At 37.5% G+C, this 27,325-nt stretch overlaps 1 protein-coding gene and 3 long non-coding RNA genes across 4 annotated transcripts in view; 3 read left to right on the top strand and 1 right to left on the bottom strand.

Annotated features, from left to right (window-relative positions):
* Positions 1-27,325, top strand: part of pdgfrb (platelet-derived growth factor receptor, beta polypeptide) — a 42,191-nt gene that overhangs the window by 14,162 nt on the left and 704 nt on the right. The window contains 20 exon segments of the mRNA XM_082176862.1: positions 3,629-3,708; positions 4,637-4,921; positions 6,361-6,618; positions 8,652-8,782; positions 9,667-9,832; positions 13,812-13,983; positions 14,072-14,187; positions 14,833-14,956; positions 16,577-16,785; positions 18,016-18,110; positions 18,189-18,321; positions 19,239-19,343; positions 19,427-19,537; positions 20,931-21,087; positions 21,720-21,886; positions 24,320-24,435; positions 25,066-25,188; positions 25,271-25,382; positions 26,271-26,370; positions 26,594-26,699. Coding sequence (XP_082032988.1) covers positions 3,660-3,708; positions 4,637-4,921; positions 6,361-6,618; positions 8,652-8,782; positions 9,667-9,832; positions 13,812-13,983; positions 14,072-14,187; positions 14,833-14,956; positions 16,577-16,785; positions 18,016-18,110; positions 18,189-18,321; positions 19,239-19,343; positions 19,427-19,537; positions 20,931-21,087; positions 21,720-21,886; positions 24,320-24,435; positions 25,066-25,188; positions 25,271-25,382; positions 26,271-26,370; positions 26,594-26,699 — 2,835 coding nt within the window. The 5' untranslated portion in view covers positions 3,629-3,659.
* Positions 6,629-7,401, top strand: LOC309504216. The gene is made up of 2 exons (XR_014208026.1): positions 6,629-7,183; positions 7,221-7,401. It is a non-coding gene; the product is annotated as an uncharacterized lncRNA (long non-coding RNA).
* LOC309504212 lies at positions 22,442-23,314 on the top strand. Its single transcript, XR_014208022.1, has 2 exons — positions 22,442-22,512; positions 22,559-23,314. It is a non-coding gene; the product is annotated as an uncharacterized lncRNA (long non-coding RNA).
* Positions 26,600-27,325, bottom strand: part of LOC309504201 — a 1,132-nt gene continuing 406 nt past the window's right edge. Inside the window, exon 2 of the long non-coding RNA XR_014208011.1 lies at positions 26,600-27,323. This is a non-coding gene — a long non-coding RNA (uncharacterized lncRNA). The remainder of the gene's footprint in view (positions 27,324-27,325) is intronic.

The raw sequence follows: 27,325 nt of genomic DNA, 5'->3' as shown, positions 1-27,325 counted from the left end.
GAGATGTATCTGTTGTGTGACAATATGACACATTTGAGAGTGTTAGCAGGAGCTCGGGATGCTGGGAAGGGTCAGACGAGCATGCGGTTCCCATCCCATCACCCACACACACACACTCTCTAAAGACACTCAGACACTACATCTGTTTATATTAAGTAAACCAATATATCATATGATAGAATGATAGAGCTGTTTGACTCAACCATCCGTATAACTAGTGTTCACCATGACTAGACAGCAAGAAACTACCTAGCAACCACCCAGAATGCCTTTGAAACCTCACATCAACTCTTAAAAATGATTACAGTGCATTATAAGCTGCATAGCAATGCCTTGGTAACCACCCATAATATATTTAAAACTGCGTAACAACACTTTAAAATGCTTAGAAAGCTTTTGCAACTGCATAACAATTTACTGGCAAACACCCAGAACACCTTAGAAACCTTATAGCAACACTCTAAAATGCTTTGGACACTCAGCAAGTGCATAGCAATGCCCTGGCAACCTCCCAGAATGTTGTTAAAACTGCGCAGCAACTCTTTAAAGCTGAACTGCTGGACCATTGACAACTGACAGCAACACCCTAACCATCCAGAACACTTTAAAACCACACCGCAACACATTAAATTGCTTAGAACACTTTAGCACATGCATAGTAACGCCCTGGCAACCTCCCAGAACATCTTAAAAAGCATGTAGCAACACTATAAAATGCTCAGAATGCCTTAGCAACCACCCAGGACACCTTAAAAAACACATAGCAACACTATAAAGTGCTTAGTATGCCATAGCAACACCCTGGCAACCACCTAAAACAGTTATACAGTGATCTCACCTGCATTCATGAAGGATTTCTGGCTTTTCATGTTGTATAGCTGGTGTTTCTGTCATGCATGCTAATTTAATGTATGAAGTCAACAGTGCCAGACGAGGGTGGATGACAGTGTCAGCATTAGATTTCCATTGTATTCTGTAGTATAATTGTTTTAGCTTGAGCTCTTTTCAGTGATCGGATGGCTTCTGCATGAGTCTGTGGTCTCTCTGACGCAGGTTGGCCACAGTGAAGCTTTTCTAGAGCCCAGAGAGACGTTAGCATGAAAAAGAGCCCGTTCTGACATGGACCTCAGCCTCATTCTGGCCTCTCTTTCTCTCTTTCGTTCAGAGCTACCGTTCTTTAGTCTTTCATATTCTTCTTCTTCTGTTTTTTAGCCAGAATTTCTCTTTCTCTCTCCCTCTGAAAGGGTTTGATTCAAAGCTCTTTTCATTGCTGGGCTGCTTGGCAGCGAAATATTCCACCGTATTCATCTCTCCTTTTTTTCAGATGTTATGTTTTTTTTCTGTCGCTCTTGGTCTCACTGCAGCTTTCAGAGGACTCAGCACATTATAAAGCTAGAGAAGTAACTGCAGCTCACAAACCTGATGCTTCTCATTTTAAAATGGCCTATTTTTTATTTGCATTGACTGTTTGATTCCTTCAAAATAGTTGTATGCATTTTCAGAAGGATTTAAATGGTTCATTGACTCACGATGATGTGTATGTGTAAGCATGACTCCTGGGGTCTCTGTGTGCGTCCCCTGTGTATCGGAGATCATGAGAAAGTTTCCAAGTCTTTTCTGGGAATACACACTGGACAAACTCCTCCTAAAGCAACTATAACAGCACTTAAGGCTCCTTGTTCTCTTCTGTACGTCGCTCCTGAGGGACCGGCAGCATTTTATGAAGTGCATTTTTATGAAGTTCAGTATATAAGTGACGAGAGAGAGTCTTAATGGGCATCTCGCAGGATTTGAGGGATGGTTGACTTTGATTGCTCCGGTGAGATAGTGATGATAGTTTTAAAAGACACAACAGCTATTGCCTGGTTGGAAAATGTTTTCAATATAAAGTGTGTGTTTACTGTTCTATTGTTAGGTCTAATACAGTTTGAGTAAAAACGACCAGAAATATACTACACTGAGGTTTATGAGGGCAAAAAGGTTATTTCTTCCTGAAATCTGCTTTATTTCATGAAGCAACACTTGAGAACAACAAGTTTAATTGTGTGGCTAAAAATACCTATGATTAGATCATCCTACCAAACATATTTTATCAGTTAAGAACATTTCTCCAGAGTTAAGCATTTCACTCTTTTTCCAGCGACTCCCTCGAAGGATTCCTCCTCCGCTTTTTTTGCCCTCCGCCTCTTCTCCGCGATATGTTCTTCCGCCCTCTCTGGTTTTTCCCACCCTGGTTTTGCACCCAGTGATCCAGCTTTAACTGTTTCCAGACCTCCAAAACACCCACCCCCACTCCACCCCACCCATCCACCCACAACAACCCCGTCCGATCAACCCTTGTGTTTACTCACTCACTCACGCACACACACACACTCACACACACACACACACACACTCACACACACACACACACACACACACACACACACACACACTCATCCTGGTGGATTTGGCTCGTTGTGACCTCTGACCCCTAGAACACCTTAAAAGGGATCAGATCTCTCATAATTAGACAGATTCTGTAAACTTTAATTGTTTATTTGTGCTTTCAGGAGCACTGAAAGATACTCGCAGGCATTCTGGAAATAAACACATTTATCAAGTTTTTCAGTCATCTTTGTTAGTGGTGTAAGTCAATCCTTACTAGTACTATTGGTATGATGTCATCAAACCTCTAGGTTTTAACACCAAGTATTCAAGTGGAGTGTGTACGTCATCCTTCTGCGTTTGTGCTTGAATGATTTTATTTATTTTACTTATTTTTTATTTATTTAATATATTTATATAATATTTTATTTATATTAAAAAAAATTTTTATTTATTCTTTTATGTGTCATTGTAATTATTTTGATGTTTTATATTGTTTTTTTTATTTATACATTGATACTTTTGTTCATTCACTCACACATTAATTTATTTATTTATTTACTCTCACATTGATTCTTTGTTCATTCATTAATTAATTGATTTGCACATTGATTTTTGTTCATTCATTCACTGACACATTCATTCATTTATTGATTCTCACATTGATTTGTTCCGTTCCTTAAATAATGCATGCATTCAATTATTGAATCTTAATTTGATTTATTTATTTGTTTTTGTTTGTTTATTCATTCATTCATTTATTTTTTATATCTACAGTATATAAATGATACATTAAGTTATTTTATTTATGTAATTTTTACTAAGCCGATGTTTTGTTGGGAAGCTCATCGTTACTGTAGTAAATGCCAGTGAATGTGCCGCAGTGAAAAATGCAACAATAAGAGGGTTTGTGAAACATGCTTCTGTTTGTGTGCAGTCAGGCATGTGTGTCCCTCTCTGAAGCCTGTGTGAGAAGCGACCCGTGTGTTATTCCACAGCGATGGACACACAAGCAGCACATCCAGTCCGTTGAATGTAGATATGCAAGAAAATTAAAGAGCATGACGTGGAAATATAGTCAGGAACTCTTTGTATATTCTTTTATGCGCATGAGTTTTTAAAAGGACTTCGCTAGAGGAATATGACAAACTGAGGAATATTCTCTTCTGTAAAAATAAATGTTGAGGTAAGTTGAGTAAGATTGCCGTTTCCTTCGGCTTTGAGGCGAATCAATCCTGAGTTGTTTTTCCTCCGTCTGCAGAGTCTAAACGTGTCCTGCTCTGGAAGACAGCATGAAGAGTTTCACCATCAGCCGCTTCCAACTGACTGCCATGACAACAGGTAACAGACTAAACAAACCCCAAAATAATGACTTAACCAAATAAACCCCGACCTAAAGCTCAGTGTATTCATGCCTGACTCTCGACGGCTTCTGTGTTTAATCTACAGAACTCAAAAAACTGTTTCTTTTATTGCTTATTTGACACTTTTGGTTATTAAAAACTAATTTCTGAAACACTAACTGATTTGGAAAACTTAATTTATAGATTCTCACATGAAGTTATTTTGTAGCTTAAAAAGCTGTTTCAAGTCAAGACAGCTGGTAGATATCATAATGCATCCCCTGTTGATTAATCACACAGTATATTAAGACAAATGTGCTGTATTAAAAGAAAGAGATTAAAATTTTAAATCTAATTAATTACACAGTGTGGCGATTAATTAATTACCCCCAAGTAAGTGGAGATTTGTGAATCAGTGCAGGAGAAAAAGCTCACAACCATTTGAGATATGTAGTGTAACTGAAATCTACAGATGCAAATAGATAAAGTTTAATAAAATAAACACTTATTTGGGATGTTTTCTGGTGTGTTAAGTGTTAAAGGCAGTTCGAACTGACGGCGATATCTATGGACTTTTTAAAGGCAATCAGCTAACCTTGCTAGTTCTTTTCATTGTTAGAGTTTTATTTGATTTCAATATCTAAATGTTAGTGATAGAAATTAAATCTTTTAGATATCAATCTGCAAATGCCATGGACATTGGTTATACTCATCTCTGCTCTTCTTGGGTAAAAACAAAGCACATACAAATGACCTGAAATGGAAGCAATGCAACCTGTTTTACAGAATACGGTAGTTTGTTGCGCAATAACCCCCATGCTGGTGTGTGTGTGTGTGTGTGTGTGTGTGTGTGTGTGTGTGTGTGTGTGTGTGTGTGTGTGTGTGTGTGTGTGTGTGTGTGTGTGTGTGTGTGTGTGTGTGTGCAGGTTTGGTTCTGCTCTGTCTGGGAGGTTCAGGTCTGGAACTCAATCCCAGCGTTCCACAGGTCATCCTCTCCATCAACTCCTCCTTCACCATCACCTGCTCCGGCTGGGGGAACGTCACCTGGCACTACAAGCGGGAGGAGAATGTTCCGGCGTTTCACACCGAGGCGCGAAGTCCCACGTCCAGTGTTCTGAGTCTGGAGCAGGTGACGTGGACACACACCGGGGTTTATGTGTGCTCTGAGAACGGGACAAATGAGACCAGAGAGGTGGCTGTCTTTGTGCCTGGTAAGAGCATCAGTGTGTGTTACTCACGAAAATATTCAAAATTGGTTCATTAATACTCATAGGGCCCTATTTTAACGATCTGAAACGCAAGTATCAAGCGCGAAACGCAAGTAACTTTGTGGTCGGGTCTTGGGCGCTGTTGCTATTATACCGGCGGGATAAATTACTCTTGCGCCCAACGCAAATCTAAAATGGGTTGGTCTGAAGTAGCTACATTACTAGGTGTGGTTTGGGCATAACGTGAAATAAACCAATCAGAGCGACATCTCACATTCCCTTTAAGAGCAGGCGCGCTTGTTCCATGGCGGATTGCTATTATAACGGCGGATTTGCCAGACGCACGGCAGGAGCGGTTCACAGCCGAGGAGACCGACGTTCTCGTCAGGGCTGTAAAAGACAGAGAAGTGACATTAACATTATATGGGGATATGGGAGAAACCCACCCAAATTAGCTTCGGTTAAACAGGTGTATAATAATTTGGGTAAATGTGTAAGCTAGATTTATGCCTATTTTTTCACATCTTCATGGACACAACAATGATTTCCCTCGTGTGGAATATTTTTCCTTGTAATAATGTATGGTTTTCTAAAAATGAGAACTGCTGCGTCTGTGTAGATGAGATAAGCAAAGTGTATGCGTGTTGTGCACACGCTACATTGATTATGGCCAAGCATGCGCCCTTAAAATAGTATATTAATAATATGCGCAACGCGCCACTGACTTTAGACTAGGTCTTTCCTGGTCTGTGGCGGAATTGTTTACTAAACCTGCAAAATAGCACCAGGGAACGTTTGCGCGGGAACACGCCTCCTCTTTGCGTTGAACCGCCCCGGGAGCGCAAGTTCATTCCCTAATTTACCGACGTGCGTCTGTGGAGGGAAAGTCCGCTGTGCGTCGGGTGCAAAATAGGAATGATACATGCGTCGCTGTACGAAGTCAATTGCGCTGGGTGCAAGATAGGGCCCATAGACTTCAAGTCAGGCAAGTTATATTTGAACATTTTAAGGTTAGAACGGTAAATGTTAACATTGAAAACATTGGCGTTTTTAGGTCGTTTTGGATGTGATTTTCTCATATTCATTTTCACTCACATATTCATTCAATTGTTTAATTTGTTCATTCACTCATGCATTCATTTACTGATTCTCACATTGACTCTTTGGTTCATTCACTTAACATTCATTAATTTATCGACTCTCACATTGTTGTTCATTTTTTCACTTACACATTTATTGATTTGCACATTTATTCATTTGTTCACTCATTTAAACATTCTTTCATTTATTCATTTGCACATTCATTTTTGTTTGTTCATTCACTCAAGCATCCATTCATATATTGATTCTCACACTCATGCATTCATTCATTTGATTTGTTCGTTCATTCACTCATGCATTTATTTGTTCACACATTGATTTATTAATTCTGTCTTCCTCAGATCCTGAGGTGTGGTTCCTCAAGAACGATCACAGCATGGTGACTAAGACGCGAGAGGAAAGCACGATTCCTTGTCTGGTGACGAACCCGTCGATAAACGTCACTCTGTACGAGAAAGACACAGATATGCTGGTGGAGGGCTCGTACAACCCCAGTGTGGGCTTCACCGCTGCCCTGGACGACAGAAACTACATATGCAGAGGAGAGCTGAACGGCCAGGAGAAAGAGTCCATCCCATTCTACGTCTTCAGCATATTTGGTATATTTGCTCAAATGCTCTTTTATGCTTTGAAAAGGGTAATTTTTTGGGTTTTTGATGTTTCTCAGGAGATTTACTGGAGTTCGCAGTCACGCTTCATTTAAAGGGGTGGTATAATGCCCTTTTCACGAGATGTACAATAAATCTCTGATGTCCCCAGAGTGTGTATGTGAAGTTTTAGCTTAAAATACCCCACAGATATTTTTATATAGCATGTTAAAATTATCACTTTTTGAGGGTGAGCAAAAACGCACCATTTTTGTGTCTGTCCATTTAAATGCAAATGAGCTGCTGCTCCCAGTACAGGGGGCGGAGCTTCAACAGCTTGTGTCCTTTTACCTCACACAGACATGCACTGAAAATTTCAAAAACTTTTAGCCTTTTATGTTCAAACTGGAGTCAGACAATCATGGAGAGACTGAAGTGACAACATGTAGAAGCAACAGGAGATTTCTGAATGGTTAGTTGGTGAATTTATGTAGCTTATGTGTAGTTATCTTCTAGTCATTGATTAGCATATTCTGTCATGATAATCTATAAATCGTGTTAAGGGGGCGGGGTTTATGTAAATTCTAGGGTTAGTGATGTCTCTAACCCAGGAGGAATGTCGTGTAGTCCCTACCAGCCGTTTGTTGTAGTCCTAAAAAAACGATTTCTTTAAAAGCAAATATCTCCCTTTGCTTTGAACTTTGAGCATCGTAACTTTGCAGATGTTGTTTATGCTCAAACAGCAACATTACACACTAACTAAAGTTAGAAAAGTGAAATCATAATCAACCACCCCTTTAAGTATCAACTTTGTCACAGATGTTTCTCAGGAATTAAAGCAGACTCAAATGAGTCACTAGTCATCATTCAGTAAGAGTATAGAGCTATAAAATATGAAATACAGAATGAGAAATGATTGAGTGCACATTGAGATCCCTGACTTATAGAGTGCAAATCTGAGTACATTTTGATATATTGAGACACTTCAGCAAAGGTTTGCTCACCATTTAATTTAATTGCTGTATGCACTGCAAAAAAAAAATAAAAAAAGTACTTTTGTCTTGTTTTCCAGTAAAAATTAAACATTCTTAAATGGTTTGTCCTTTGGATGAGACATTAAACTGAAGTCCTGACTGTCTGTGGTCATCAAAAATCCTGTGGCACTTCTCATAAAGACTAGGGGTGTAACCCTGGTGTCCTGGCCAAATTCCCTCCATTGGCCCTTATCAATCATGGCCCCCTAATAATCCCTATCCTTTGAATCACTTTCTCTCCTCTCTCTTAGTTTTACAATCTCTTTATAAACTTTATGAAGCGTCAGAGTGTCAGTTGTGTAGCTTTCTATGGAGGGACAGAAACTCTCAGATTTCATCAAAACGATCTTCATTTGTGTTCCAAAGATGAACGAAAGTCTGAGAGTGAGTAATTAAAGACAATTGTTTTCTGAAAAACTGATTAAAATGAAGTGAGATTTTGCTTAAAACAAGAACAAATATCTGTCAATGGGGTCAGAAAAATGAAATAGTTTTCCCTTTGAATTAAGATTATTTAGTTTTCCTTTTGAATTAAGATTATTTTTCTGACCCCATTGGCAGATATGTTTTTTCTTGTTTTAGGCATAAACTTTCTCAATTTTGATAATTTTTTCAGTAAACGATTAAGACTTAATATCTGAAGTAATTTTGCCTCTCAAGTATAAATGTATCTTGATTTAAGAACATTTATCTTATATTCGTGATTTTTCTTTCCTATACATATGAATTAACTTGAGGTCTGCTAATGCCCTAATATCACAGACATTTATGACCAAATTTAGCATTCATGTATCAACATTACAGGCGATTATTTGCTAAATGAAGCTGTTCTGAGTTAAAACGCTCACTGATGGTTAAAAGATGAAGAGAGCCCATGTGTTACACATCTGTTCTCCTCCATTATCTGTGTCATCATTGACTGGACCAAGTCTACTTATAAACTCATCAGATGATTTGTTTTCTGTCAAACAATAGCCGTTTTTGTTCTTTCTTTCGCACACATGTCTTCAGTTCCCGAGGCTCTGGAGCCCTACATCAACGCCTCCAAAACGGTCCTGAAACTGGGTGAGACGCTGAACATTAACTGTACCGTTCACGGCGTGCAACTCGTCTTCTTCACGTGGGACTTTCCCAACAAAGATGTGAGTGGGCTGAAAATTAAATTCTTTGTTTTCTTTCTTTTTCCGTTCGAGCATTTAGAGCTCCCATGAGAAGGTCCACATGTTGAAATCACCTCAAGATGTGCGGCCGGCCACACCTCTCCCCTGACCGTTGTCATGAGGAACACGTGTTTTTATTAAGAGATAAATCAAAAAATGACGGGGAAAAAAGTGAAAAGCCAAAAGCAAGTTTGTAGCTGTAGTTTATGCACATCAGCATAATGAATATCACAGAATTTTTGAGGATTTTAATATCTAAACATTCTTAAATCAAGATAAATTTACTTTAGATGCAAAATGACAAGATTTAAAATCTTGTTTTTTATAATGTATCAAAATTAAGTGACTTTATGCTTAAAAATCCGAAAAATAATCAAGTTTTTAGGCAATTTCTTTTAAAGTATTAACTCAATACATTTTTTACTTCTCAGAAAACAAGACTTAATATGTCATTCTCCTTCTGAAGTAAATATTTCTCGATTTAAGATAGTTTAGAAATTTATTCTGCTAAACAAGTCAACAATAATGAGTTGGAAATAAATGTTTCGCAATTTAATCGCTTTGTCACATGCCCCAGCACAGCAAGGACACCAGATTCCCTGTTTTTTGGATCCCCTTATCCTCATGGACACTTTATTCCCCTTTTTGGAATTTTTTTGGTCATTTTATGTTTATTTTTATGTTAATAAACACCTCTCTGAGGGCTGACGCCATGCCCACGGTGTCTATCGTTTGCTCCTCCCGCCACAATATATGCAGTATAATATATATACAGAATATAGGCAGTGTGTATATCTCTGCAAAAATTGTCTCAATTTAAAAGTAAATTTCTGACACTGATGCAAACCCCAATTTTTGACTCTCAGGAGGGGGGCATTGAGCCCTTGACTGACGTCCTGTCGTCCATGAGCATGCGGTCCTGTCTCAACATCACGGACATCTCGCTGGCCAGATCAGGACAGTATGTTTGTCACGTGCATGAGGGTGTGGGGGAACACACAGCTTCAGCCAGTATTGACATCACCGTTCTGGGTAAGACACCGTTCAGATATCACACAGCAGATTCATTAGGTTTACATTATTCTGTCTATAAATGCACATCATAAAGTTTGGCTACTCGTATCAGTGAATGTCAGCAACAGGGTTATTATTCTAACAATTTCTGAGTAAAAATTTAACTGATAAGAATGTAAAATGTGTACTTTTAAATGCAATGTAAGTCACTTTGGATAAAGCGTCTGCCAAATGCATAAATGTAAATTGTTTTCAAATTAAATTAAAAGTTAAAACATGCAAAACGTATGCTATTTGAAATGAAAGTTTCAGAAATTAAAATGAACTTTAACTGAAATAAAAAATTTAAACGATTATTTACTATATTAGGTAATTATTTTGTATAATTTAAAATTGTATTATTAATGTTATTATTTTATTTTTTAAATGTTTTATACAGTATTTTCATTTAGATTTAGCTTGATATACTAAAATAACTAAAAATGAAATAAAATAAAAATATATAGATGTATTAAAAACAAAACGATATTTACTTATTTAATTATTTTGTATAATATTTAATTCTATTATTAATGTTATTTTATTCTAAAATGTTTTATAAAACATTTTCATTTAGATTAATGTACTAAAGTAACTAAAACTGGAAAAAAAAATATATAGAGACGTATTAAAAAAACAAACTAAAACTAATAAAAATACAAAAAAAACACAAATAACTAAAATACTAAAATACTTTTACTAAAATAAAAGCAGAAAATACAAAAATAAAAACTAATTCAAAATATTAATAAAAGCTATAATAGTATCTCAAATGCTAAAATAACCATTTGCTCAGTTTTCTGGTAAAAGCAGAGCTGTTGAAGAGCGGTCTTCATCATCTGATGTGTGCATGAGCTCAGAAATCTGCGTGGCTTCTTTTCAATGATGCTTTGATGCAAACGCTAATTGAATCAGCATTCCTCGCTTTAAAACAAGCCCTCACTCTCACAGCATCTCCTGTGATGGAAAACTGGCTGTGATATTTGTGCTCCGTCACGATGCGTGTGAATGCAGACCTTCTGCTGAAGGGAGTAAGTTATGTTTATATTTAACATTATGAAACCACAGCATCCAAACGGCCGTAGACAGGAACCCTTGAGGAACGAGAGTCAGAGGAACTGATGTAGATCAATGCAGATCTTTGTTAAAGTGTCAGCAGCATTTGCACATGCAGCATTTTGCCTCAACACACAGGATGCTGCAACGTTTATGAAGAAAGTGCTTTTAGGACCTGAACATTTAGATCATGATCTATCAGCCGTGAGTGAGTGCACACTTATGGAATATTAAATAGATTATGTAAGAAGATCAGCAAGCTAAACCCATTCTGTCCTGCTCAGTATTTCATAATTTGGATTTGACACCAGCATTCGAAAGTTTGCCGTTGGTAAGATTTTTTTAATGGTTTTGAAAAGTCTCTTATGCTCACCATGGCTGCATTTATTTAAGTAAAACAAAAATAAAGTATCATACAGTAAAAACAGTAATATTGTGAAATATCAACATATAATATTTTGAGAACAAGTATTTGATACATTGCCGATTTTGCAAGTTTTCCCACTTACAAAGCATGTAGAAGTCTGTAATTTTTATCATAGGTACTCTTCAACTGTGAGTGACAGAATCTAAAACAAAAATCCAGAAAATCACATTGTATGATTTTTAAGTAATTATTTTGCATTTTATTGCGTGATATAAGTATTTGATACATCAGAAAAGCAGAACTTAATATTTGGTACAGAAACCTTTGTTTGCAATTACAGAGATCATACGTTTCCTGTAGTTCTTGACCAGGTTTGCACACACTGCCGCAGGGATTTTGGCCCACTCCTCCATACAGACCTTCTCCAGATCCTTCAGGTTTCGGGGCTGTCGCTGGGCAATACGGACTTTCAGCTCCCTCAAAAGATTTTCTATTGGGTTCAGGTCTGGAGAATGGCTAGGCCACTCCAGGAGCTTGAGATGCTTCTTACGGAGCCACTCCTTAGTTGCCCTGGCTGTGTGTTTTGGGTCGTTGTCATGCTGGAAGACCCAGCCATGACCCATCTTCAATGCTCTTACTGAGGGAAGGAGGTTGTTGGCCAGGATCTCGCGATACATGGCCCCATCCATCCTCCCCTCAATACAGTGCAGTCGTCCTGTCCCCTTTGCAGAAAAGCATCCCCAAAGAATGATGTTTCCACCTCCATGCTTCACGGAAAGGATGGTGTTCTTGGGGTTGTACTCATCCTTCTTCCTCCAAACACGGCGAGTGGAGTTTAGACCAAAAAGCTCTATTTTTGTCTCATCAGACCACATGACCTTCTCCCATTCCTCCTCTGGATCATCCAGATGGTCATTGGCAAACTTCAGACGGGCCTGGACATGTGCTGGCTTGAGCAGGGGGACCTTGCGATCATGACCTTCCTCATGATCATTGATGCCCCACGAGATGAGATCTTGCATGGTGCCCCAGAGCGAGGGAGATTGACCGTCATCTTGAACTTCTTCCATTTTCTAATAATTGCGCCAACAGTAGTTGCCTTCTCACCAAGCTGCTTGCCTATTGTCCCTGTAGCCCATCCCAGCCTTGTGCAGGTCTACATTTATCCCTGATGTCCTTACACAGCTCTCTGGTCTTGGCCATTGTGGTGAGGTTGGAGTCTGTTTGATCGAGTGTGGGGACAGGTATCTTTTATACAGGTAACGAGTTCAAACAGGTGCAGTTAATACAGGTAATGAGTGGAGAACAGGAGCGCTTCATAAAAAAAAACTAACAGGTCTGTGAGAGCCGGAATTATTACTGGTTGGTAGGTGATCAAATACTTAATGCAAATTAATTATTTAAAAATCATACAATGTGATTTTCTGGATTTTTGTTTTAATGTTTTTTTGTTCCGGTCGGCAAAACAGCAAAAACGCCCTTCTTACAAAGGAACGATTTGAGCGCCGTCTTCTGTTCCTGTTTTAGATAAAAAGCCAAGTCTAACTCGTTCATTATAGCGGCCAAAGCCTTTTCAAACAACTGGTGTTCATTCATAGCCATCTTGCAATGTTTACTAATGACTTCGACGTCACAGCGTTGTCGTCATCTGTTAAGCTCGCCTCTGGCCCGCCTATATCAGATAACCCGATGTGATTGGTGCAGCTCGGATACAAGGGCATATTTAATGAGAATCATCACTCAACACCAGAGTAATCTCGTTGAGCAAATTCAACTTGTGCTCTCGCGAGAACTCTGGATTTCCAGGGTAGTCTTCGCTGTCAATTTTGATCGATTTAATGTATTCTTGCTGAATAAAAATAATTTCTTTCTTTAAAGGGATACTTCACCGATTAGCATTAAGCTTTGTATCAGTAGAAACCCGGTAGTATTTTCGAATGACCGTGCTTCCCTCCCTCATGTCCCCCTGAGATGAGAGATTTCTGTATTGTGTGTCTGGAAAAAACCTCTGATGACGCAAAAATCGTCATTTAGCGAGAGACTACAGCCAGTAGGAGGAGCTCGTTCCGCATGTGTTCAACCCGCCCATAGGGGGATCTCACGATAAAACGGCGTCTTTTCAGTTTTGAGTCGACTAGTAGCCTAGTTGTATAATTTCTCCCGATACTGCCCTCTGTAACCGGTAGGCGTGGCTTGGGAGTGTCCTCATAGGGCACCAAAGCAAGTGCATTCTGGGAGTTGTTGTCTTTCATCCACATGAGCCAAAAATACATTTCCTGGCTTTCCTCAGTCTAGAAGGCTCCATCTTCTAAAATAATTTCACATTTCTACTACATAAATGCCCCAATTTAAATACACATTCATCTTTCCAGCTGTGAAATAACCCTTTAAAAATTGTTTTGCCGACCCCAAACTTTAAACAGTATTGTATATAATATAATACTATTGCTAATAGTTAGCCTTGAACTTCAGTGTATAAACTCTTCCTGCACCATTTGTATGAATGGACTGTGATTTTCATCTGTCTGTCTGTAGAAAGAGGTTTCGTGGCTCTTACTTCACATCTGGACAGGAACATCTCGGCGCACCCGGGAGAAAACGTGGAGTTAAAGGTTGAGATCGAGGCGTATCCCAAACCCGTCGTTCGCTGGTCTAAAGAAGGCACTGTTATTAGAGGACACAACACGAGACAGGAACAGGAGACCCGGTAATGAGCCCTCTCAACACAGAGCCTCCATTAAACAACATTAAACCTTTCCACAGGATATTAGATGTGTCCTCTGGATCTGATGCAGGTTTGTCAGCACTTTGACCCTGGTCAGGATCCGACTGGAGCAGATGGGTCTCTACACTGTTAGCATCCAAAATGAAGATGACATTAAAGAGATGACCTTTGACCTAGAGGTGAAAGGTGAGACAGTTTGACATCCTTTTACACGCCGCCCCCATTTCCTGAAAACAGACACCCGTGCTGGTCTTTCATTTAAGCGTACACCAAGAATAATACCAGCTGCTGACCTGCTGACATTTAACTTAACTTAACTTAACTTAACTTGTATACATTTTTTGATAATTACTTTGATTTAATTTTTAATTATGAATGAGTGTAATTTAATTTAATATCGAATTTAATATTTAATTAGTTTAATTTAACTAATAAAAATAAATGAAAAAAAATTTATAATATTTTTTTTTTAAATCTTCGATGCTTTTACTGTTCCTTAATTCCTCCCTGTTCTGGTTTATATTATTGTGGACGATGTTTGAAATGTTGAATTGCTGGTACTTCTCGTGTTTATTGCCTCTTTAAGATGACTTGCTTGTTGTATTGCTCATTTTTAAGTCACTTTGGATAAAAGCATCTGCTGAATGAGTAAATGTTAATATTGAAATAGTTTCATTTATTATTCAATATTTAATCAGTTTAATTTAATTTAATTAATAAACAAATGATTTATTGATTGTATTTAAACATTTATTTAAATTTAATGTATTTATTTATGTATTGTTCATTTCTTTGAGGTTTTTGTTTGCATTAATGTACTTGTTTCTGTAGTTCCTCCTCAGATAACTGAGCTCTCTGACCATCACCTGCCTGGGAAGAAGCATGCGGTCACCTGTGTGGCGGAGGGGGTGCCGTCTCCCAGCGTTCAGTGGTTCAGCTGTGACAGCATGACCAAGTAATACCACACCTTCATCATTATCATCGTCATCATCATCATCATCATCATGGTGTATTTGTTGGACGGACGGACAGACAGACAGACAGATAGAGAGATGGATGAATTGATGGATGGATGGATGGATAGATAGATGGAGAGATAGACAGACGGGTAGATAGACAGATGGATGGATGGATGGATGGATGGATGGATGGATGGATGGATGGATGGATGGATGGATGGATGGATGGAGGGATGGATAGAGAGAGAGATGGATAGAGAGATGAATAGAGAGATGGATAGATAGATAGATAGATAGATAGATAGATAGATAGATAGATAGATAGATAGATGGATGGATGGATGGATGGATGGATGGATGGATGGATGGATGGATGGATGGATGGATGGATGGATGGATGGATGGATGGATGGATGGATGGATGGATGGATGGATGGATGGATGGATGGATGGATGGATGGATGGATGGATGGATGGATGGATGGATGGATGGATGGATGGATAGATGGATGGATGGATGGATAGATAGAAAGATAGATAGATAGATAAATAGATAGATAGATAGATATTTTCCCTCTAATGACTCTCATTCATATTTAATATGAGCTGTTTTTGAGAGACGAGTTAATATGAACATGATGAGTTTGCACAGTACTCTCAGAAAGCATTACATAAACACACATCAGCGTAATGTACAGTGTATTCAAGGACAAACAGTTGAGCAGGAAGTGTCTGTCCATCACTGTGTGAAGAGTGGGTCTGTACATCATCCAAACGATTAAAACACCAAAGAGCTGCACAGAAATACTTCTGTATGAATAATATATAACATATATGCTCTAACGGCCATTACCACACACCTCACAAGACACTTTCTTCATGGGTGAAGCACACTTATGAGGGATCAGATAGATAGAACTCAGGAATTAAGCATGCAAGCAGATATAATGCAGGTGTATTGTGTGTGTTTGTTCTGGTTTGAAAATGGTCCTTGTGAGTTTTGTTAAAGAATGCATTATATTTAATGTTCAGATTTCACTTTTTGATGTGTTTGGGTTTGTTCTAATGGCGTACATTCTGCTTCATATTTTAAAGTAGGTAGTGTACAGTATATACCGCAGAATATGCAGTAATCTGTATACTTTATTACACAAAATTGAACTAATAATGTAAAATAACTACATTATGATGACAACTTAAGACTCTTTAATTGAAACATGCAATGTGATGAGGTCATGTGACAACACATTGCATACTACATACAGTATATACTGCACAGTATGCGGTAATCAGTACACTAGGGCTGAATCCGAAATCGTTCCCTAAATCCTCAATCACTATTCCCTACGTTAGTCCACTAATACTGTTCACTTGAAGGAGTGAATGAAAAAGAGCGAGTGAATTCGGACAGCTGTTGCGCATACAGCTGTTGTACACTCCTTATTGCAGTGCAATGTGGGATTGAATGAGTGCACTTAATAACGTCCACTATGGTTTCGGACACCAGTACAAATGGCTGTCCCCTCAAATAATGTCCTGTTTGAGGGTATAGGGGGCGATTTCGGATTCAGCCTAGCATTCCTGTCTGAGCTTACTCATTGTGTTGTTGTCATTAGGTGCAGTAACAGAAGCGCTGTGTGGAGCCCCCTGGTGGAGGATCCCGAGAGTGTCTCCATTCAGACTAATGTCACCTACAACAACACACGCAAGATCCATCAAGTGCACAGTCAGGTGACCCTCCTCCGGCCGCAGCTGGTCACCATCCGCTGTGAGGCCAGCAATGAGAGAGGAGCTCGAGCCAGAGACATCAGACTGGTCAACAACAGTGAGTACAATGAGTGTGTGTGTGTGTGGAGGGTGTTAAAGCCTCTGTGTGAATGTGTGAAATGAGGATCTGCTGAATGGAGCAGCACCCGTGGAGATCAAACACAGAGTGACTTTGGATTTAATCCCATGATCCTCTAGGACTGCTTTCATTAGCACCATGCATGTGGCGTGAAACCCGTTGAGCTCATTGAGAACCTGATACTGGTTCAGCCGTGAGAAAACCCAGAAACACAAACACCTGCCAAAGCTGCAGGAAACACTCCTTATTGACTCTCTGTATGGGCCTACAGATTTATATATGAGCCTAGCTGCCTTGATTTAAAGACAGCATGAACCGTCACTTTTGTCTCAATAAACTTTCCTAATATGACATATTTTTCTGTGAAATGGATATGAGAAAAAAAAATAGGAAAGAACAGTAATTGATTTAATTGTGAAACGGGTCTCTATGTGACAAATGATTAAAAATACATAACAAAATTGTATTTAATTTTTAATTTTATTAAAACTACTTAGTGCCCATTTCAGCATTCTTAATTAATTTGTTTATGAATTGAGGTTTTGTTTGTATTAATATTGTTGACTGATTTCATATCTTGTCTCCAGTTCAACTAGTTCCTCATCATATAACAGGAAACCAAGAATCACTTCTTATTTACAGTGTATTTGGCATGGAGCCTAGTTGTCTTGATTTAAAGTCAACATGAACCTTCCGTATTGTCCAATTTTACTTTCCTATTTGACATATTGACATAAGTGAAATGGATATTCAATGCAAAAAAAATAGCACAGGAAATAGTTTTATCCATCAATAATTGACTGAATAGTGAAATCTGTCTCTATGTGACAAGTGATTGAAAATACATCCAAAAATGTTTTATTATTTTTTTATTTGAGAATGAAGCTGGATATTCAGAGAGCGGAAAAATATAGTACAGCTCTTAATTCTGTCTATCAAGATAAAATCAGGGTGATATAATTCAACATGTCTCTAAATGACAGGTGACTGAAAATACAACCAAAAACCTAATTTAACCGTAAATAAATAATTTATTAATTGTTTTTATTTTTAAAAAACGATTTGATGTCCATTTATTAATTGATTGGATGGTGAAAAGTGTTTCTGTATGAAGGTGAATAAAATAAAGTCACTTCAGCTGTAAGAATCAGTATTTAATGTGTTTTATATGAAGATTTTGAGTACATAACTTTCATCTTTTCTGTCCAGCGTTGTTTTCTCAGGTGGCAGTTCTGGCTGCTGTCTTAGCACTGGTGGTCATCGTCATCATCTCCATCATCATCCTCATCGCTGTGTGGAGGAAGGTCAGTGACATCACATCCTGTCTGACTGCTACAGATTTAACATTGTTAAACTGAAACTCTATATTGTTCTTCCTGCAGAAGCCACGGTATGAAATCAGGTGGAAGGTCATTGAATCAGTCAGTTTAGATGGACACGAGTACATCTACGTTGACCCCATTCACCTGCCTTATGACCTGGCCTGGGAGATGCCACGGGACAGTCTGGTTCTGGGTGAGAACAGGACACACTGTTGACTTTGTACAGCGACGCATGTATCATTCCTATTTTGCACCCGACGCACAGCGGACTTTTCCCTCCACAGACGCACGTCGGTAAATTAGGGAATGAACTTGCGCTCCCGGAGGTGGTTCAGCGCAAAGAGGAGGCGTGTTCCAGCGAAAACGTTCCCTGGTGCTATTTTGCAGTTTCAGAAAACAATTCCGCCACAGACCAGGAAAAACCTTGTCTAAAGTCAGTGGCGCGTTTTCAGTGGCGCGTTCAGATGCTATTAAGGGCGCATGCTTGGCCATAATGTAGCGTGTGCACAACGAGTATAAACTTTGCTTCTCTCATCTACACATAGCATTTTTGCAAACCATACATAATTACAAGGAAAAATATTCCACATGAGGGAAATCATTGTCCATGAAGATGTGAAAAAATAGGCATAAATCTAGCTTACACATTTACCCAAATTATTATACGCCAGTTTAACCGAAGCTAATTTGGGTGGGTTTCTCCATCCCCATAAAATGTCACTTTTCTGTCTTTTACGGCCCTGACGAGAACGTCGGTCTCCTCGGCTGTGAACCGCTCCTGCCGTGCGCCTGGCAAATCCGCTGTTAAAATAGCAATCCGCCATGGAACAAGCGCAGCTGCTCTTAAAGGGAATGTGAGATGACGCTAGTTCACGTTACGCCCAAACCACACCTATGAGTAATGAAGCTACTTCAGACCAACCCATTTTAGATTTGCGTCGGGTGCAAGAGTCATTTATCCCGCCGGTATAATAGCAACAGCGCCCGAGATCCGCCCACAAAGTTACTTGCGTTTCGCGTTTGATACTTGCGTTTCAGATCGTTAAAATAGGGCTCTGAGTGTTTGTATGTCCAGGTGTTTTGTTTACTGACATGTATCTGTTTCTTCAGGTCGCACGTTGGGATCTGGAGCGTTTGGGCGTGTTGTCGAGGCGACGGCGCATGGTCTCAGCCGTTCCCAAACCACCACTAAAGTGGCGGTGAAAATGCTCAAATGTACGTGTGAAACACACACTTAAGCACAGGTATGTGAGTGTGATTGATTGGTTGTAGTCATTCGTGTTCTCTCGTCACTGAAGCGACGGCACGGAGAAGCGAGACACAAGCTCTGATGTCTGAACTCAAGATCATGAGTCACCTGGGTCCTCACCTGAACATCGTCAACCTGCTGGGCGCCTGCACCAAACAAGGTGAGCAAACAACTCAAGCACTCACCCAGCACACGGTCGAGGGTTGTTGAAAGTAGTGTTCATTTCGTTCACAACCTCTTTTTCTGTAACTAAGATGAGACGATGATGAGACCACATGATAACTGTGATTATATCAACAATATCGTTGGCTAAAAAAGACAAAACTAAAATGTAGTTAAAAATGTAAATAAATTCTACAAGCTTTCATGCTTGTGGTTGCCAGATGTTAAAGGGTTAGTTCACCCAAAAAGGACATTTCTGTCAATAATTACTCACCCTCATGTCGTAATATTTAAATCATTTTACAACTCATTTGCATGTTCAGGGCTATCTGATGTTGGTTAATGGTCACATGACATGACAGATACAATATTTGAATTTGTTTCTTTCTTTTTTTCTTTTTTCATTTGTAGCAAATGTTTTATTTTGATTGTTTTTTTTGTTTTGTTTTTTAAATGAATTAGGGTGGCACAACTTGGACAAAAATATTATTTTAACAATTTTAACAGCGATGTAATATTTTATCTCATATGAAAATGAGACCTTTTCATGAGATTGCTGTTGCTGATACCAACTAAGACCTCTCTTTAAAATGTTCAAACCCTCAAGTTTTTTAACATTTCAAATCCTCTAGCTTTTTCGTTCATCTTTGCAAAACAGATGATTTACATTAAGATATTTTTGATGAAATTCGAGAGCTCCCCATAGACTGCAACTTCATTGCAACTTTCAAGGCCCAGAAAGATAGTTAAGATAGCGTTAAAATAGTCCATGTGACTACACTGGTTCAACCTTAATGTTTTATAAAGTGACTTTAGAATACTTTTTGTGCGCAAAAACCCGCAAAAATAACAGCGTTATTCAACAATCTCTTCTCTTCCACGTAATCTTTCTAAGCTGTTGGCGTAGTGTAAACAGTGCAGCGCTTCCTAGTTCTACGTCAGAACGTAGGCTCTTTATTGGCTGACACTGGTCATGTGAACACCACGACACATGCATATGATGCTGACGCAGGAGCCGGCCAATAGTGAGCTGACGTAGAACCAAGAAGCGCTGGACTGTGTTTACCATGTCAACAGCGTAGGAGAATGATGTGGAACTATGCTATTCATCAACTAAAACTAAGACATTTAGTCGAATAAAACGTGACCAAACAAAAACAGGACAAGGTTGACTAAATATAATGACAACTAAAAAGTACATTAATACAGGACTGAGACTAAATAAAAAAATAACTGGCAAAATGAACACTAGTTGAAAGCAGACACCTTTTCTCCAAAGTAATATAGTTTATTAGCCTAAACAATCTCGATGTTTAAAGCCACTGATCTCTTTAGATCAGACCTTTTGTTCTGAGATGTCTTTTCAGGTTGTATCTTAATTTTTTACGCAGGTCCATTATATCTGGTGACAGAATACTGTCGCTATGGCGATCTGGTGGACTACCTGCACAGGAACAAGAACAGCTTCCTCCAGTCCTACGCCGACAAGAACCACATCACCAACGGCAGCCTGATCTGTAACGATAGTGACGTGTCAACCGGGAAAGAGTACGAGAATTACAGCCGAATTAACAGCTTTTTTTATTTCTCAAATGAATATGTGATTTCATTATTCTACACATAGACACTAACGGTCAAAAGACTGGAAGAATTGTTAATGTTTTTGAAAGAAGTCTCTTCTGCTCACCAAGGCTACATTTATTTGATCAAAAATACAGTGAAACACTAATATTGTGAAATATTATTACAATTTAAAATAACTTTTTTTCTATTTGAATATATTTTAAAAATGTAATTTATTCAAAAATCAAAAGTGACAGTAAAGACATTTCTTTACAAAAGATGTTTATCTCTGAAAAACTGAAGAAGTGCATCAGTTTCCACTAAAATTCTAAATTTTTATAATAATAATAAGAAATTATTGAGCACCAAATTAGAAATCAGTTCTTTAAAATTTTAATAATATTTTATAGTATTGTTGTTTTTACTGTATTTTTGGTCATATAAATGCAGTCTTAGTGAACCTAAGAGACTTCTTTCAAAAGCATTAACAAATGTTAATTATTCCAAACTTTTGACCGATTATGTATGTCTAAAAATGGTGAATATTAATCATGCTTGACTATAACATTAGATAACGTAAGACTGATGTAATCAGGTTGTATTGATGTGCTCTGCAGATATGTGTCGTTTGGCAGCGAGAGTGATGGAGGATATATGGACATGACTAAAGACGAGCAGATGGAATATGTCCCGATGCAGGAGCTCGCAGACTCGATCAAGTATGCAGATATCCAGCCGTCACCCTACGAGTCCCCGTACCAGCAGGACATCTACCAGGAGCAAGGTACACACTCCCCCCCGCTGTCTACAGTCCTCCAACTCGACTTCAAACCTTAGATGTCAAATATTTATTTCAATACCTGTTGAGATTTTAAGGTAATATTTAAATCATTTTATAACACATTTGCATGTTCAGGGTTATCTGATGTTGGTTAATGGTCACATGACATGACAGATAAAATATTTGATATTTTTTCTGTAAAATGTTTTATTTTGATTGTTTTTGAGTGGCACAACTTGGACAAAAATATTATTATTATATATATATATATATATATTTTTTTTTTTACATAAATGGCAATTCTAACAGCGATGTTAGATTTTATCTCATGAAAATGAGACCTTTTCATTATTTATTATTATTATAGAGACATTTCAGTCTTTATTATTATTATTATTATTATTCATAATATTAGTTTGAACTCTAATAAAAATGAAGACATAAATATATTACTGCTGTACATTACATTTGTACTGGATTTTTTAAAAATTATATATAAAAAAAATATTTTACACTATGTTAACAATATTTATTATTCTTATTATTCTTAAATCCTTCACTTAAAAATTTTCAAACCCTCAAGTTTTTAACATTTCAAAACCTCTAGCTTTTATTTTGGAAGAATATTGGTTAAAAAAAAAAAAAAAATATATATATATATATATATATATATAGAGAGAGAGAGAGAGAGAGAGAGAGAGAGAGAGAGAGAGAGAGAGTATATATTAATTGCATTTTTGCACTCAATTGCACTTTTGCATTTTTAATTGCATTGCATTTATTAATAATTTCAATATTTGCTGAAATGCCAAATGTCGATCACAGGATTTATTAGCAGCACTGCCACATCTGGTTAATCTTCATGAATTTGCATATAATTCATGTAATTAGTTACACGAAATGTAACAGTTCAGTATGTTTCAACAGTCTTTATTTATACTTTAATTTTAATATTGTCATATTGTGGTGATTCAGAAAGTGGAAGTTCACAACATGATGTAAGACTGTAAGGTTTTGTCTAGTTGTGCAGACACTGAAACCTTCTGCAGAGAAATAGAGCTAACATCCTGAAGCTCCCATCATGCCTCTGTGCTCGCTGTGTCATCTTTGGCTCTGTGATGCTGTGAGGTCTTCAGGTTGAGGCGCACAGACAGAGTCTGTGTGACAGAGATCTCTTTCATAATGCTCATTAATGCTTCACTTCCTCATCTGACAGGATGTCCGAATAACTTAAGGAAAGTGAAACGCTTGAGGTTTCTGCGCTATTTAAATCAAGACTAAAAAGTCTCATTGTATATTTCTACATTGATTAATTGTTTGAGTATTTCTTGAGACGTGTTTTAATTTTAGCTGAGAGGATGTCAGGATGAGTTCAGCGTCTCTTGGACGTAGAAAGCCCTGATAAAACAGGACAGTGGTAGTGATCACTGATCAAGATTTTTTTTTTTTTTTCTTAAATTTCAAAACTAATCGTTTATGCTTAAAACAAGAAAAGAAAAAAATTATATAAAAAAATAAAATAAAAATCTTGTTTTAGCCATAAAGTCAAAGTTATCAAAACTTAATTTAGATTTTTCAGCCATTTTGCTTCTCAAGTAAATGTATATTGATTTAAAGTGGCCTTATTATGCTTTTCTCCTGAAATTACCGATATGTGACCTTGGACCACAAAACCAGTCACGAGTTGCACGGGTATATTTGTGGCAATGGCCAACAATACATTGTATGGGTCAAAACTATCGATTTTTCTTTTATGCCAAAAAGCATTAGGATATTAAGTAAAGATCATGTTCCATGAAGATATTTTGTAAATTTCCTACCGTAAATATATAAAACATTTTATCTCGACCAAATATTGTCCTACACTAACAACTTATTTATTCAGCTTTCATATAATGTATAAATCTCAATTTCAAAATTGTGACCTATGTGACTGGTTTTGTGGTCCAGGGTCACATATTACCTGTGTAATGGCTGTTTGTGAATGTAAAAGGTCTGCCAAGTTTCAAAGATCAAAGAAATGGAGAAAAATGCAGTTATTGCCTGAATTTCAGAGATGGTAATGGGTGTTTCGTCTCTGACACGCGCTGTGAGCTGTCGGCCAATCACAACAGACTGGGCCATCTGACCAATCAGAGCATTGAATCTCTTGGAAAAGAGGGCTTTAGAGAGACTGAATCCTTTATTGAACCGTTTCAGACACTGTGAGAAAAGAGGTGATGCTGCACTGTATATTATGAGAAAACAAAAGTGTTTTTTGACCTTGAATGCATGTACAGTAAACCTGTAAACCTATTGTAGGAGACTCCAGAACAAAATTAGGAGCCTTTAAAATAGCAGAATAGGGGCACTTTAAGAATAATTCGACATTTGTACTAGAAAAAAAGACAAAATACTAAGAAAGAAAATTTATGATTTATTTTGTGTGTGTCACAGGTCACAGGGTGGATCATTCTCTGGTCATCAGTGATTCTCCGGTTCTGAGCTACAGTGACCTCGTTGGCTTCAGTTACCAGGTGGCCAAAGGCATGGAGTTCCTGGCCTCAAAGAACGTGAGTATCTGCAATAGCTACGGTACTAAAACTGTTGACCTGCAAAACATTAGACCTAACATGATAAAATAATATCAGTCCACTTACTAATACTCACCGTTCCACTCGGAAGAATCTGTCAGGCATGTTTTAATATGTTAGTAGCATGTTATTTTAGTAGCATTGAGATACATTTTATTAATATTTTGAATTATTTTGTAATTTACAATTTGCATTAGTAATTTTGTTGAGTTTTGGCATTTTTATTAGTTGTTTTTTGTCACATCTGTCTATATTATAGTTTTTTTTATTCATTTTATATTTATATTTAAATGAAAATGAGAATGTTGCTTTGGGAACTAGCTGACATAAAATTTAAGTTTAAGTGTTTTTAAAAAGGTTAAGTATTTAAAGTATTACAGTTAATTATTAAAGTTTTTGCCTTGGTTTTAGTTAAATATAATAACCCTGGCCAGTATGAAAACATACATCACCATCTACTGTTGTAAATGGGAAATGCATCCCGTCTGTAGGACAATGTCTTGATTATCCTTCAATCTGCTGAGTATTTTTTTTTTTTTGCTGATCTAGAGAAAGTGTCTCATTTTTTTTCTTTGCAAAGTAAAGCACATCTTTCTGTGTCTCTGTCAGTGTGTCCATCGAGATTTGGCAGCAAGAAACGTTTTGATCTGCGAGGGCAAACTGGCCAAGATCTGTGACTTTGGACTGGCCAGAGACATCATGCACGACAACAACTACATCTCCAAAGGCAGCGTACGTAGATCCCTCAACACATTCATTCAAACATGTGTCATAGTTGTGATTTTAAAATGAAACGGTGTGTGTTTCTCTGCAGACGTTTCTTCCTCTGAAGTGGATGGCGCCGGAGAGCATCTTTCATAACCTGTACACCACTCTGAGTGACGTCTGGTCTTACGGCATCTTACTGTGGGAGATTTTCACTCTGGGTGAGTCCGTTCACTTATTCTTTCTCTTGACTGTCTATGCACTCATGTTTTTTTGTGTATTTAAACATTAAATGTTAATCCCCAATTAGAAATGAACATTGATGAGGTTCCTTATACTATATATTGTACCTGAAAAAACATGGTCTGGCAACTCCAAGGTCATGGGTTTGATTCCCAAGGGAAAGAAAATATAGCTTGAATGCAAGCTTTGGATAAAAGCATCTGCCAAATGCATAAATCTGATGCAATGTTATGTAGAGACTTTTACTTTGGGCAGCCAGTATCCTAACAGAGATATTGTATAAATGTATATTTCCTTATTTTCCTTACTTATTCAGGTCTGTGCTTAAATAATACATTTCATAGTGTGAAACCTATACACAGTTGATACTGTATACATGTCACTATTAGCAATGACATCCATTTTATATGATTATAAGAATTCTTTGGCAACACTTTATTATCGGGTCCTATTAGTTAATGTGACTTAATGCATTCCTTAACTAACAATTGAGCAATGCATTTGTCATTAGTATTTATTAATCTTTGTTAATGTCCGTTAATACAAATTCAGCTTTTCATTGTTTGTTAATATTATTTAATGATAACATGAACTGATACTTTTGATTTGAAGATTAAAGAATGCATTAGAATTAATTTCAGTGTTAGTTCAATGCATTAACTACCAAGACTTTATTGTAAAGTGTTAGCAATTCTTTCATAAGGCATGTTTGCTGTTCTTTTATTCGAGATTTAAAACGATCCATTTTAGGCACATAACTGCTCACTGATGAATTAGCAAAAACTGCTTTTACAAATACAGGATTGTTCCTGTTTTATGCGAGTGAAATGTGAAATGAAAAGCTCTCTTTATGGCTGACTTTGCAGGAGGAACCCCGTATCCAGACCTGCCGATGAACGAGTTGTTTTACAGCGCTCTGAAGAGAGGTTACCGCATGGCCAAACCCTCATACGCCAACGAGGACATGTACGTTTGCATACAATTACATAAACATATAGGCTTGCATGCTTATTATTGCATTTATCCTTGTTTTGTATATTCATACAGTAATTAAGATTGTGCTCAGTAACAGACTGGGTTGTCTGTTTAAAACACAGCCATTGTGCTTTTGGAAATTTCTTATGGCATCTCTAAATAAATGTGGTGATGGTGGGTTCGGATTGAAGGCTGATGGTTTGTTCCTCTGCAGTTATGAGGTCATGAGGAAATGTTGGGATGAGAAGTTTGAGAAGCGTCCAGAGTTCTCCTTTCTGGTGCACACGATGGGGAACATGCTCTCAGACGGATATAAAAAGGTTTCCTTTATGTTCCTTGTTTCGTTTCCATGGTTCAATTATAGATTGCAAAGAAATTCTAATTGTAATATTCCTAAAATGATTTTCTCTGTCATTTTGTGGTTGAGATTTACTCAAGTACTCTAAAATCAACAGAAAGAAAAGGAACATGCAGAGAGTCGTCAAGCATAAAGCAAAATTTAAGCATTCCATCAAACTCAAATGTATTAATTAATAATCCATTTAAATGGGAGCAATTTTTAACTAAAAATGAGAGAACATATTGATAAATTTTTAAACAAACCATCTTTTTGCAAATAAATTCGAATTGCAATATTCCTAAATGTCTTTTCTCCATCATTCTGTGGTCACAACTTTTGCTAAAGTACTTTCAAGCATAAAGCAGAATTTATTCAAATGGAAGCCATTTTAAAACTAAGAATGAGAGCAAATATTGATACATTTTCAACAAACCTTTTGAGTTTTAATAAATGTTTCTTGAGCAGCAAATCAGCATATTAGACTGATTTCTGAAGGATCATGTGACACTGAAGACTGGAGTAATGATGCTGAAAATTCAGCTTTGATAACAGGAATAAATTACATTTTAAAATTGTAATAATCTGTAATATGTCACTGCTTTTACT

This window comes from Leuciscus leuciscus, assembly GCF_965113295.1.
Source record: "Leuciscus leuciscus genome assembly, chromosome: 8".
NCBI lineage: Eukaryota > Metazoa > Chordata > Actinopteri > Cypriniformes > Leuciscidae > Leuciscus > Leuciscus leuciscus.
The sequence above is the reverse complement of the archived record's forward strand: the minus strand, read 5'-3'. Positions and strand labels throughout refer to the sequence as shown.